General features: G+C 42.9%; 1 protein-coding gene across 1 annotated transcript in view; it reads right to left on the bottom strand.

Annotated features, from left to right (window-relative positions):
* The window catches only part of LOC148508308 (putative cation-transporting ATPase 13A4), a 131,808-nt gene extending 120,151 nt beyond the window's left edge, over positions 1–11,657 (bottom strand). Inside the window, exons 1-2 of the mRNA XM_088444763.1 lie at positions 11,595–11,657; positions 7,319–7,492 (exon numbers count right to left, since the gene is read on the bottom strand). Of these exons, the coding sequence (XP_088300889.1) occupies positions 7,319–7,492; positions 11,595–11,657 (237 nt within the window). The remainder of the gene's footprint in view (positions 1–7,318; positions 7,493–11,594) is intronic.
* Between the last annotated feature and the right edge of the window lie 854 nt (positions 11,658–12,511).

The following is a 12,511-nucleotide window of genomic DNA, read 5'->3' as shown; positions in this document are numbered from 1 at the left end:
TTTCAGCCACAATTGGCAGTCCCTGTCACTGAAGTGATTGGTTTGTTAAACTGTGAATGTCCTGTTTCATATATACAACATAAGAGGAGGTTGGAGGACCCAAGGACAATTCCATCTTGCACCTCTTTTCTTTGCATTATGTACTGTTTGGGGCATGGCTGCCTGTCATTTTTAATTTTATGGTTTATGAATGTCCAGAAATTGTAATGGCCGCAGACAGCATCTCCTGCATGCCCCTTTCATTTTTTTAAAGAAAATTCAGAACCACCAAATTGATGGGGTGGCAAATATGAGCAGCAATAGCACAGAGCATGTTCCTGCCATGATGTGTGTGCAAATACGTTTAATACAAGCATTAGTTGTGTATATTGGTCACATACAAATATATTTACATGGTACATTCAGTGTGTAAAGCAGGCTGAGGTAACCTGAAGCACGCCACCTGTTGTTGTCGACAAATAACTTACAGTAGACCCAGCAAACATTACAGATGCTGGGAGTTCTAATTCAGCCGAAGAACTACAGGCTGCTTTCTTCTGATGTAAACAGCAACTCCTGGTTCCATGATCCCTAACAACCACCCTAAGCACAAACTAGTAAACATCTGTTTACAGTTTACAGTATGTTCTAGCAGCACCTCCACAAGCAAGGCAAACTCATTTTTTTTATTAGATCATGTTGTATAAAAATTAAAAAACCTCCTCCGGATCAAAGATGTCTTTTAGGAACTGAAGAACCTGATCCTAGATTGATCTTCCCTCATACATTTTTTTAAGAATCAAAATACTAAATTAAATAAATTAAAAACTAATCATTCCTTCCGTCCTTTCCCTGTCTTCAGTCATAAACATTCCAACTCCATCGGGCCTCTGACCTAGTTAAGGAAAATATTCTTGTTTTTTAAAATTCCTAGGGTCATATAGTTTATTAAACTGCCATCCTGTCTACCACTGCAATGCCACTCTGTGCCATGTTCAAAGTTGAACTGCCACATGTTAGTGCTGCCCACTGCTGTCGCTTAGCTGGATGCAACCTTTTGGCCCTTAACTAGATGAAAAAAATCAATATTGTGAGCTTTGAGGTGGCCAAAATTGACTGGAAACAAGTGGAAATAAATGTTATTGAGGTTAATAATACTGTAGGAACAAAACAGGCCCAAATTATATGATTTTAGCTGTTTATAGGATTTAAAAAAAAAAAATACAGATCCAAAACCAAAACACTGAATGGCGGTTTTGGCAAAACCAATCCAGATCCAAAACCAGAGGAGATACAGATCCAAAACCAAAACACGGGGGTCAACGCACATCTCTACTAAAAATGACCTTGCCATTTTAAATCCATTGGTCAAAGCTGCCGATCATCTGCTTATTTGAAAAACCAATGAAGAGTAAAGCTGGGTACACACTGACAGACACTTTGGCCGATCAATTGATCGGCCAATGTATCTGCTGCCCGTCGGGCAGTGTGTACCCGCGATATGTCAGTGAACGTCGGCGTTCACTGACATATCACATTGGCTGTGCTGTACAGCCGATGGATAGATATGTCTGCAGACATATCTGTCCACTGGCAGGTGTATACGGGCGATCTGCAGACCGCCCGTACACACACAGCAGCAGCCGCAAGGAGGGGGGCGGGACACGCCCCCTGCCAGATGGGACACACCCCCTGGATGCCGGGACCTATGGGCAGACACAGATGGTGATTGTTCAGTGTGTACGAACAACCATCATCTGCAGATATATCTGCAGATCACTCAATCTGCAGATATATCTGTATAGTGTATACCCGCCTTAAATCTACTCTCCCAAATCCAAAAAGTAAACATTACCTTCATATTGCCTGTTTCTCACAATCTCTAAAATTTTTGGAAGTCTTAAAAGGAACGTGAGAGCAGCTGTAGCATGAACTCACTATTAATATATAAATATTAAAGTCTTGCAGCCGCAGGGATTTGTGTTGAGACGCCCACCTCCAGCCTCACAAATCCAAGCCACTGCGAACAAAGATGCAGCATCGGTTACAGATCAGTTGATGATCTGCCTTCTGAGAAACCCTATGGTTGCGCAGAATTGCTGCGGGAACTGAGACACCAGAGCAATTTTTACTGTGTATGGGATAGCAGTCGCAGAAGAAGATATGACCTGAAAATGATTGTGACATGTCTGCCTTTGAGTCGACCCCCAATTCTGCCCACAAACAGTCCCTGCCTGTCATTCACTTTATAAATAAATCCTTATTGCGAGTGACAGCAGTAATAAAACTTGATGCATACGCAGTGTGACTCATACACATGTGCAGACCACAGATAATCGCTCAACTGAATAAACATTGGCATTGCGTCCATTTCCGAATCAGGTCCTCAGTCTGCTCACTCTCTTTGGGGGAGATGTATCAAGCCTTGGAGAAAGATACAGGCGATAAGTTGCCCATAGCAAGCAAACAGCATCTAACTGTTAAACCGGCTACACATGGTACTATGTGTAGCCGGCGATGCGATGCACGATCCGACAGCCGACATATCGGGCGGTCCCCACACACGGAGCAATCCGCTGCCTGACTGCCTGATATGCCGCCTCCCACATAGACTAGCATGAGATCGTCCTTTGATTCTCCAGATCTCTTGTGCAGACAGAAATATCTGGAGGAACTAAGGATGACCTCACATGAGCGCGCAGCAGTCGATATCATGCCCACATACAGAACGATATAGCTGCGATATTGTTGCAATCCGTCAGAGCGGCTGCTATATCGCTCCATGTGTGGGGGAAGCACAGTTACTATAGATGCAGATTGGTCGCTTTGTGCCCAGTCTTGGAAAGCACAGTTACTGTAGATGCTGATTGGTCGCTTTGTGCCCAGTCTTGGAAAGGACAGTTACTGTAGATGTTGATTGGTCGCTTTGTGCAACTTCTCTACATTAACTCTCTCCAAGGCTTGATACATCTCCCCTTTTGCCTCTCTAGAGATGTTCCTCAGTCTATAGCGCTATCTCTCAGTTTGTGAAAGTTGTCTCTCTCTCTTTCTGGATCTCTCCAGCTCTTCAATGATATCCTCAGCTTTACTATCCGGCTGTAACTGTCACTCCTCAAACTGCTTTTTTTTTCTTTTACTAAACTTTACTTTATGTTTGTGAGATCTCACTGGCCACAAAATGGCTGTCGTCAAAGCCGCCTGTAAAATAAGAGTATGTGAAGGTGGGGTATTATCTGCAGCTGGGACAGGTATTTAAGAGATACCTTGCAACAGTGGGGTATCACATAACTAATATGAAAATAAGCTATGAGAGTTTTGATCAGATGAATAGTTTTGTGAATAGTGATATAACTACACAATTTTAGTAAAGGGCTTTTTTTATCACTTGCCTGTCGTGGTTGCATCAGATGTGACCAAGACAGGCTGGGCTTTCCCTGACATGGTCACATATGTCAGAAACACCCACTGGGCGGCTTGCGGAAGATAATCTTTCAGCAGCTGCCAAACTCAAAGGAAACTCCCGGCCCCTCTGCACCTACGGATCCTCCCCCTGTGCATGCAGCGCAGAGGCAGCCCCCATCCAACCAGCGCTGCCCCCAGTCAGTATGCACAACCAGCGGCTGCAGAGAGGAACAGCCGCCGGGGACATATATACATAGCAAATACCCAGCTTCCAGTGCTTTTCCTGATTATAAGTACAATAATTATTGGAAAAATAGTTTTTTCCCCCTGTAATGTTTATTTTTATATAGGTATTATTATGAAGGCTAATTTCTTGGATCATTTTTATTATGGCCATCCAGTGTTAATCAAGAATATTGATATGGAGCCTCTTGAAGTTCATGAACAGTATACTGGGGATGACCATCGATGGGTTGTAACCATCAATGGTGTATGGCTGATGGCAAGTGTTTTACATCAATGGTAGCACCACTATTGCACCTTCAATGGCAGCCACCCAACCTTTCCCCTCTACCCGATGTTAAGTAAACATTGGCGACGGTCTGTGCATGTGGAGTATTCAGCCATTGATGACTAAACAATTAATGGTTTTCAAAACAATGTTGCACAGTTGTCAATGGCCATCACTACAGTATTCCATAAACATTGCTATGATATACTGTGTTTCAAAAAATATAAAAATAAAATATATACTGTACTTATAAAATTGTGTTGAGTAGTTAGAAATGTTCTTGACCTAATTTGATCATAAAAACCAACATTTCTGGGAGGTTTTTGGAAAATATAGTAGCAAGTTAAGTGGGTAAGGTCAACTCCCTTTTTATTGTTTTTTAACAAAGACACAAACAGCTGGTTGTCTTACATGCTAAATGCCCTTAAGACAGCACTTACTGACAGAGGGAGTACACAAGAGAGTTGCTGTATAAATCCCTAACAGACAATCATTATGTGAATAACAATATACCTATAAAGTTTATTAGGGGAACTGTCTAGGAGTCTGCCCATACAATCACTGCCGAGAAGAAGGGTTCAGTTCAGAAATTGAACATCTCCCTCTGTGGAACAATAACAGCACAGACTTCCGTTTGTTTGTTTGTTTCTGACCCCCTCAATATTACTATGATTGATTTATTATAATAGAGAAAGCGCTAGCCAGGTACTTGATTATAATTATTGATTCAAAGTGATTAAAAGTGTCAGTTTTATTTTTAAAGGACAGCGAGGATAATTTCTGTGTATGTACTCATCACCATAAAGAGAATCAGAGCTGTTATAAGTGAGGCTGAGGTGTAATAAGAAAGTCAGACTTACATAAAGCTCTATAAGGAGAGCTGCAGAGTGAGAATGAGATGTAGCTCTGAGTAACACTTATGGAGTGTAGTAACTACATGTGAGTAGAGTGCAGTGGCGTCTCTATTGGGGGGTCAAGTGGTCACATGCCCTGGGCGCCATCGGACCGGCGGCACAGAGGGAGGGCATCGCCGGGCCCGGGCCAGGACCCTGGTTTCAGTAACAAACACCGGAGCCGGGTAGTACACTCATACTACCCGGCAGTGGTGTGTTTGTTTTGGCACCCAATCAGAGTCAGACAGACTCTCATTGGCTGCTGCACCAATGGCCAGAGCCAGGCTTGACCTCACTAATGAGCTCCACCTTTCGGTTCCAGCAGTGGGTGATGGGAGAGACGTCATTACATCTCTCCTATAGTGCAGAGCAGGACGGGAGGATGGAGGAGTGGACAGTGGTGGGCACAGGAGTGGGGATTCAGGTAAGTGTTGTGTTTTTTTTGTGTGTGTCTTGTCCTATATATGTAAGGGGCACTGGCACTGCATAGAGGGGCCACTACTGGGGGCACTGCATAGGAGGGACTTCTACTGGGCACTGTATAAGTGGTACTACTGAGGGCACTGTATAAGGGGCACTGTAGGAGGGGCACTGCATAATGTGCACTGTATAAGTGGCACTATTGGGGCACTGCATAAGTGGCACTACTGGGGGCACTGTATAAGGGTGCACTACTGGGGGCACTGTATAAGGGTGCACTACTACAGGGGACACTGCATAAGGGGCACTACTACAGGGGACACTGCATAAGGGGCACTACTACAGTGGGCATTGCAAGAGGGGCATTAAGGTGCATATGGAATGGAAAGGAATGTTCCCAAAGTGAAGAAAAACCATGGTGTGTCATGTTTAAACATACCATTTTCCAGTGGCCACGCCCATTTTGACATGTGACCACGCCCACTCTTCGGCGCACACACACGCACACACACTCACTAGGAAGGAAGTAGTTTTAATTGTTATCACCCAATTATTGTGAAGGAGTGGTGGACATGTAGATATTGTTGCTTAAATATGTGTCACTTGCTGGGATACCCCGCGTTTTTGCCCAGTTTGTAGACTGGACCATTGATTACACCAGCAGACTTTATTTGTTTACATTGTCTGTAACTCCATTCCATTGATCCTGAAAGCATGTAAATGGTGGCTTAACTACTTTGGGTGCAAGAGGTGCAGTTGCTATGGTGCCCGAGCTGCCTCTGTGGCTCACCATTCCTCCTGCACCTAGTCACGCACAAAAGGTGGGCCAGTCCAGTAAGGGCCACAGAGGGGGGATCGGGTGCCAGAGATGTTCTTTTAGTGCCGGCCCGCCATCTGATTACAGCTGGCACACTAGCAGGCAGACATGGAAGGACAGCGCTGCCAGTCGGGAGGCAATCAGAGCTCGTGGACTGACAGCCAATCAGCAATGTCAGCACCTGACTGGTTGCTGGTCTGCGAGCTCAGTTTGGCTCGCGACTGGCCCCAGATTCAAATATTCAAATTGCAGTGGTGCTGTTTGTCCATGTCCGCCGCTGCCTTTCAGTGTTCCAGTTGTAATTAGCTTGCAGCCTGGCACCAAATCCACACTTGCCAGCTGCTGATGGCACACAGGGGGAGGCGAGAGGCTGCTGGAGGTACACAGGGAGATGAGTTGCTGGGGAGGGCATTATACAGTATGTAAGGGTCATTGGGCACTACTATTGTGTGGAATGTGTTATATGGGGCACTACTACTATGTGGCATAATCTGTAAAGGGCATTACTGTGTGGTATAATGTGAAAAGAGCATTACTGTGTAGTGTAAGGGACATTACTGTGTGGCATAATGTATAAGGGGCACTACTACTGCTTGGCATAACGTGAATAAGACTACAGTGTGACACAACCTAAATGGGCTCTGTGTGGGGGAAAACCCAAAGGTTTAGCTACACCGTTGCATGCAAACACAAAGGGCTGACCAATATATATGGTCACTTTAAAAAGCACTAATTTTGGATTTAATATGAACTTGCATGAGTCATAAAGTTTGCTTAGCCTGTGAGATTAAAAGGATAAATTTGTAGCTTTCACTGCCAATTTCCAATGGAGCCTGTGTGTTGTAAGAGTGTCCCCATTTTTAGGGATTGTGTGACAGTGTGTGACCCTGACGACATTCAAACCTAGGCAAAAACCTAATCCTGGTCAAACTACACCTTCATGCCAAATTTTTTGGAGCTAGGTCCAAAACTCTGGCAGTGCATACTGGACAAACAGACAGACATGCTTTCTCACTTATTATATAGATTTTACAACCAAGTAATGTGCAGGAGAAGTTGTTTAATAAGAGAACATATTTTGTAATAGAGATGGTCTATTACTTTGCTATAAAGAAAGCATGAGCAGGGATATCCCAATCACTAATTGCCCATACACATAAGCTAGCCAGGGTAAAGGAAAGCATCAGTGAAGAGGTGAACTGTCTACGCATGTACAGTACCTGATGCCAGCAACTCAGTGACAGGGGGACACAAATACATTAACCATTGTAGTTAAAATGATTCTGGATTATTTACCGTTGCTCTGAGCAATACGACATCAGCTTCTTCGAGTGTACATGGGGTGCAGCAGGCCCAGACATCCCATTCAGGTTTCCAGTAAAACAAGAGCCAGAGCAATCCCAAGGAAAATATATATCCTGCTATGCAAAGTCCTTTCTGCCATTGTACTGTGCTGTACCCAAATATTTCCTGTTAACATAAAAACAACTAATCAATCATCTGCTGATCAGCTCTTGTCATAGATTTATTGCAAGGCATTATATGGCATTGTATAGAATTGTTATTATCTGGTAAATGTGTCCTGTGAATGAGGATCGTTTTTAGCAACATATTTATTGACATTGCTGCAGTCACTGATTGGGAGCGGTGGTTACAAAGTTGCTTCTTGAAAAGAGCAGAAGTTCCCATGCTTGAGTCCAGATGGTTAATTCAAATTGACTGAGGTACTAATTAAGTCACCTGTGTTCAAGCATGGATATCCTTAAAACCTGGACTGTAATGGCAGAGTATGGGAACCTCTGGAATAGACCACAAACTGAAACACAACCATCAGTTTTTACTACGTGTTTTTTTTCTGACTATAATATGTACATCACTCTAAACTTCCATTTTTTAATGGTATGCACATGTATATTTCTGATGACAGCGGTACCAGGAGTTTTTACATTGTATAATTTTATTATAATTCGTATTTATTATTTGTTGTGATATTGGATTTTTTGAGGCTTAACATTTGAAGTAAAACTTTATCCTTTTATTAGTATATCTGCATTCCCTCTATTTCTTTTGTACTTCATTATGTTAATTTGAGGGGGTGACTAACCCCCATTTTCGGGAGCTGCATGTGGTTACTGGTAGTTTAGTAGAGGTCAGGTGCCTGATTTCACCTCCTACTCTATAGTTGCCAGTGGACAATCCCAGGATACAAACCAGAGACTTTGGTTTAGCCTTTAAAATCATTGCCACTTTAAAAATACGGGGAGACTTGCATAAATCCCTGCAGTAGCTGAAGATCGCATGCTATTACATTTAGCCCTTTGTTGTAAAATGTTGGCTAGCTCAGCATTGGCTGCTTACGGGATACAGTCATGAAGCCGATGGTCGAAATGCCGACTGCTTGCTTCCCGACTGTCAAATCCCGGCAGGGGTCGAATGATACGCATTGAAATCTCAATGCCTATCTTTATCCCTACGCCGGGAGCCCGATGCCCGGCATACTGAATGAAGGAAAGCCGTGCGGTGGGTGCGGACAGCCGTGTGTGGGGGGGGTTAGGTTAGGGGCTCCCAGGGGGAAGTTAGGGTTAGGCACCCCCCTGGGAGACTTAGGTTTAGGCTGCAGGAACCGGGGGGTTATGTTTAGGCACTTAGGGTTGGTTAGGGTTAGGTACCCCGGGAAGTTAGGGTTAGGCACCCCCCTGGGAGACTTAGGTTTAGGCTGCTGGAACGGGGGGGTTATGTTTAGGCACTTAGGGTTGGTTAGGGTTAGACACCCCTAAGGGAGGGTTAGGGGGGTAAGGTTAGTATTACTTACCTAAATCCCCTGTCGAGATCTTCACCTCTGCCGGGCTTCCGGCATCGGGATTTCAACCGCCAGCCATGTGGCCGGTGGTAATACACACTGATTCCGCTGCTTCCAATCTAGTTGGGTGTAGCTTACAAGCCAGCCCTTGTCTAGATGTTACCCTCTGTATCTGAGAGGTGAGTGCATTTAACTGCAATGTAATGGGGTGTTGGGCATAAATGCTAGTGCAGGATTTGCAGAGAGCTAGGGTCTCCCAGCTCCAATGGTGCATGGACTGATGTGAGTGATTAAATATCCTCAGTAAAGGTCTGTGTGATGTGGTGAAACTATTTAAAAGAAAGAATAAGAATAATGAAAACAGTGCTTTCTGTACCTAGAAGAGATCGTGGGAAGAGCATGGTATTATTTACCCTCTGGGCAAATCCCATTTCAAATATTTGCATTTGGAGCTAGGCATACCTTTGTGGATTGTTATAAATATCTGTAATGTGATTACACACTAGCCAACACTTTACCACCTGAGCTGATAAGCAGCTGTCCCGGTGAGTCTTTAAAGCTTTACTGTCACCGCTAATGGAAGCGCCGAAAGTTTACACTGCTGAGTTCTGTTCAGTGTTACTGCACATGTTGGACCTTAGACAGCATATGAGCGCTGTGAGAGCTGGAGGAGGCAGATGGATCTAAATGGATCCCTCTTCGCAATAAGAGCTCTTTCCATAGGAACTCAGCCTGAAGATGACGTTAGCCAGTACAGCTCTGAAAAGTTTTAGTTTTACTGTACCTTGTTCTGTATGTGGACTGCATTGTGCTCCCAATCTGCTAATAACTGCAATATCTCCCGCATTATATACTTGATACATAGGACTTTTAGTTCATAGTGATAATCATGGGAAAACTGCTGTTTCTGTATGATTAAGAGGTCTATTCATCATCACTTAATTTATACAAAAGCAGGCGAAAATGAAAATTTTCACCTATTTTTGTATAGATTAAGTATTGGGACTATTCATTATAAAGGTAACGCAGGAGATATCACTGCTATCTCCTGCTTGCCTTTTAGCTCTGAACTGGCCCGCTATCCTCATACACTAGTAGGGGGACCTAAATGGATCAAGAAAATATAATATTTTTGTAGCTTGACTGTGGGAACATTCTGCAGGAACATCTTCAGATGGTGTTTGTTTGCACCCTGCTCCTTACCTATGGGAAGGAGTCCAGAGTCACAAAGAGGGATCCATTCGGATGCCACTGCCTGGCTCCTTCCGCTGGGGCTTTATGTAGGTGCACTAGTACTGCAGAGTCAGACTCAGCAGTACTAATTTTTGCCGCTACTAAAGTAACAGTGATAACATTCGCAGGGACAGCTGATCTTTGGATCAGCTCTCTCTGCGCCAGAGCAATGATGAATTGCTAAAACAGTCGAGACAGATAATTGACTTTATGAATAGGCTTCCAACAGAGCTAAAAGACTTGATAAATAGTGGTAAAATAGTGGTGTGTTTACTGATCTGAGTTACTGAATGTTATGAACACAGAAAATGATAAATGTACATTACTTAAACAATTAGATAAATTGTTGTTTGTAGATATCTCAAAAATTCCATAGATAGACATCTTAGAGACAGTGGACCTCATTCAGAGTCGGTCGAAGCGGCCGCACGGTCGTACGGAAAAAGGGGCCGGATATTCAAATTTTTCCCTCGCAAGTTGCGTCCCTAAGTTTGGATCGGTAGTTGGCTGACCAAGGGGAGGAAGCGGTCGGAAGACAAAAAAATACGCCCCCTTCTCGTACGCATTGCACGTCATCTCCGGGCATATAAGGATTAATCGAGACCATCGGGAACCATCGGAACTGGTCGTAGAGCTTAAGGTTGACCATACCCTCTCTTAAGCTCTACGATCATGTCAGTGTAAAAACCTCCCATGTCACATGTGCCATGACACTACTTTGTTAATTATGCACTTCCATAATCCGTATGCACTCCCATAAAACGCCGTTCGCATAATGAGGCACGCCTGCGTTCGGATCTCCACTCCCCCGTTTTCAAGCACCTTCCCCTGTTACCACCCACAAACGCCTCATTCTGTCACTCAAACTACCGACCTGGCTGTGTTCAAGGAGAGAGAAATTTCTGATCGTAGCGGCTAGTTTGCGCACGCGCATTGCAAACTTTACACATGCGCAGTATAGCGAACATCGGTGGCGTACGACCGTGCGGCCGCAACGACCGACTCTGAATGAGGTCCAGAATCTCTAAGCACTGGGACCTTCCCCACAATGGCAAGAATGTGATTTTGGAGAGAGAACAATAAGTTCCACTTAATTTCTGAACATGCTGTTACCAGATCAAATTGTACAGAAGTGCTCAGTGTAACATAAGAGCATTTACACTGCGGCTTTACACTTGTACAGATTGTAAATGAAGCATTAATGTATTTTATGGTAACTTCTTTAGTAGTGACCATCATAGAGGAGGAATCAGTTACATGAAATGTATTACACATAGCTGTCAAATGTCTGCTCTCTGCTAATATATATATTGAATAAGTTTGGAAATCTAATTGTCCAGCATAAAAAAATATAATAGAAATGTTAATTCTTAAAAACATATAATTTATACAGCTTATAAAAAGATATTTTGATTAAACTAAAAGTATAAAGTTACATTCTAACAAATGAAAGGTACAGTGTAGAAATTATATTACATGTAATTATACAATAGCTGTCTGGCACGTAATAAGACTATGGGAGTCAGGAATCAGGATTACCATCTCATTCTCCTCTCCTTCATTCAGCAGAGCCCTGGCAGCACCCTCAATGTGTTTCCCCATAGTTCTGTGATAAATGTTGCAGGACACTCTTCAGCGTAGTCTCTTCTCTCTAGAGTCACAGTGCAGGCACTCCCTTTTATTATAAACTAACTCAGAGCCTCTGAATACACACCTTTATTTATAGGGGAGGTTTAAGAATTGTATATGGGATGTTACTTGAAGTTACTTTTTGCATAATGATCTTTGAATAGTACCTGATGTGTCGCTTTTGCCACTATGGGAGGTGTATTCTCAGTTTACAGATAAAAGTTTCTCATTGTTTATAAAAATCACCATTGTGTGCATATATATGACTCTTATGTCAGTAGGAAGGTTGTTTGTGTGCTATATTCCTATTTTATTACCGTGAATGTAAAGATGCAGGCAGTGGAATAGAACCTAAAGCTACTAATACAAACAATTAATTGTGTGCTTCTGTTTTTTCATTGCCTTATAATTATAATTAAGATAGCTTTGATTGAAAGCAAAACATATTCTTTCTGAACAATTTGTTTAAATTTGTGAACATCTTTAAACTCACTGGGGGTTATGTAATAGGTTCAGAGAAGAAGGATCCGGCGTGATTTTCTGCGAGTTTTCCACTAAATTTAAAGTGGCATTTTAAAGGCTGGTTTGGTTTCATTAGGTACAATTTGCGTCCATCTCTAAATCAGGCCTTCTGTTGTCAATATGAACAAAAACAAACAGCGTTTTTGTCTAACTAATGACCTTTTGAAAAACATTTTGAAGTTACCTACATCAAATATCATCCCGGACTATGACAAGCTTTTTGCTGAAAAGAAGTGTAATACCTCTCGGTAAGATGATTATGAAATTATATAACTTAAAGTATTTTAAATGTAACTGAGTTTCAA

Source organism: Taudactylus pleione, unplaced genomic scaffold (genome assembly GCF_031769625.1).
Source record: "Taudactylus pleione unplaced genomic scaffold, aTauple2 ptg000372l, whole genome shotgun sequence".
NCBI lineage: Eukaryota > Metazoa > Chordata > Amphibia > Anura > Myobatrachidae > Taudactylus > Taudactylus pleione.
The sequence above is the reverse complement of the archived record's forward strand: the minus strand, read 5'-3'. Positions and strand labels throughout refer to the sequence as shown.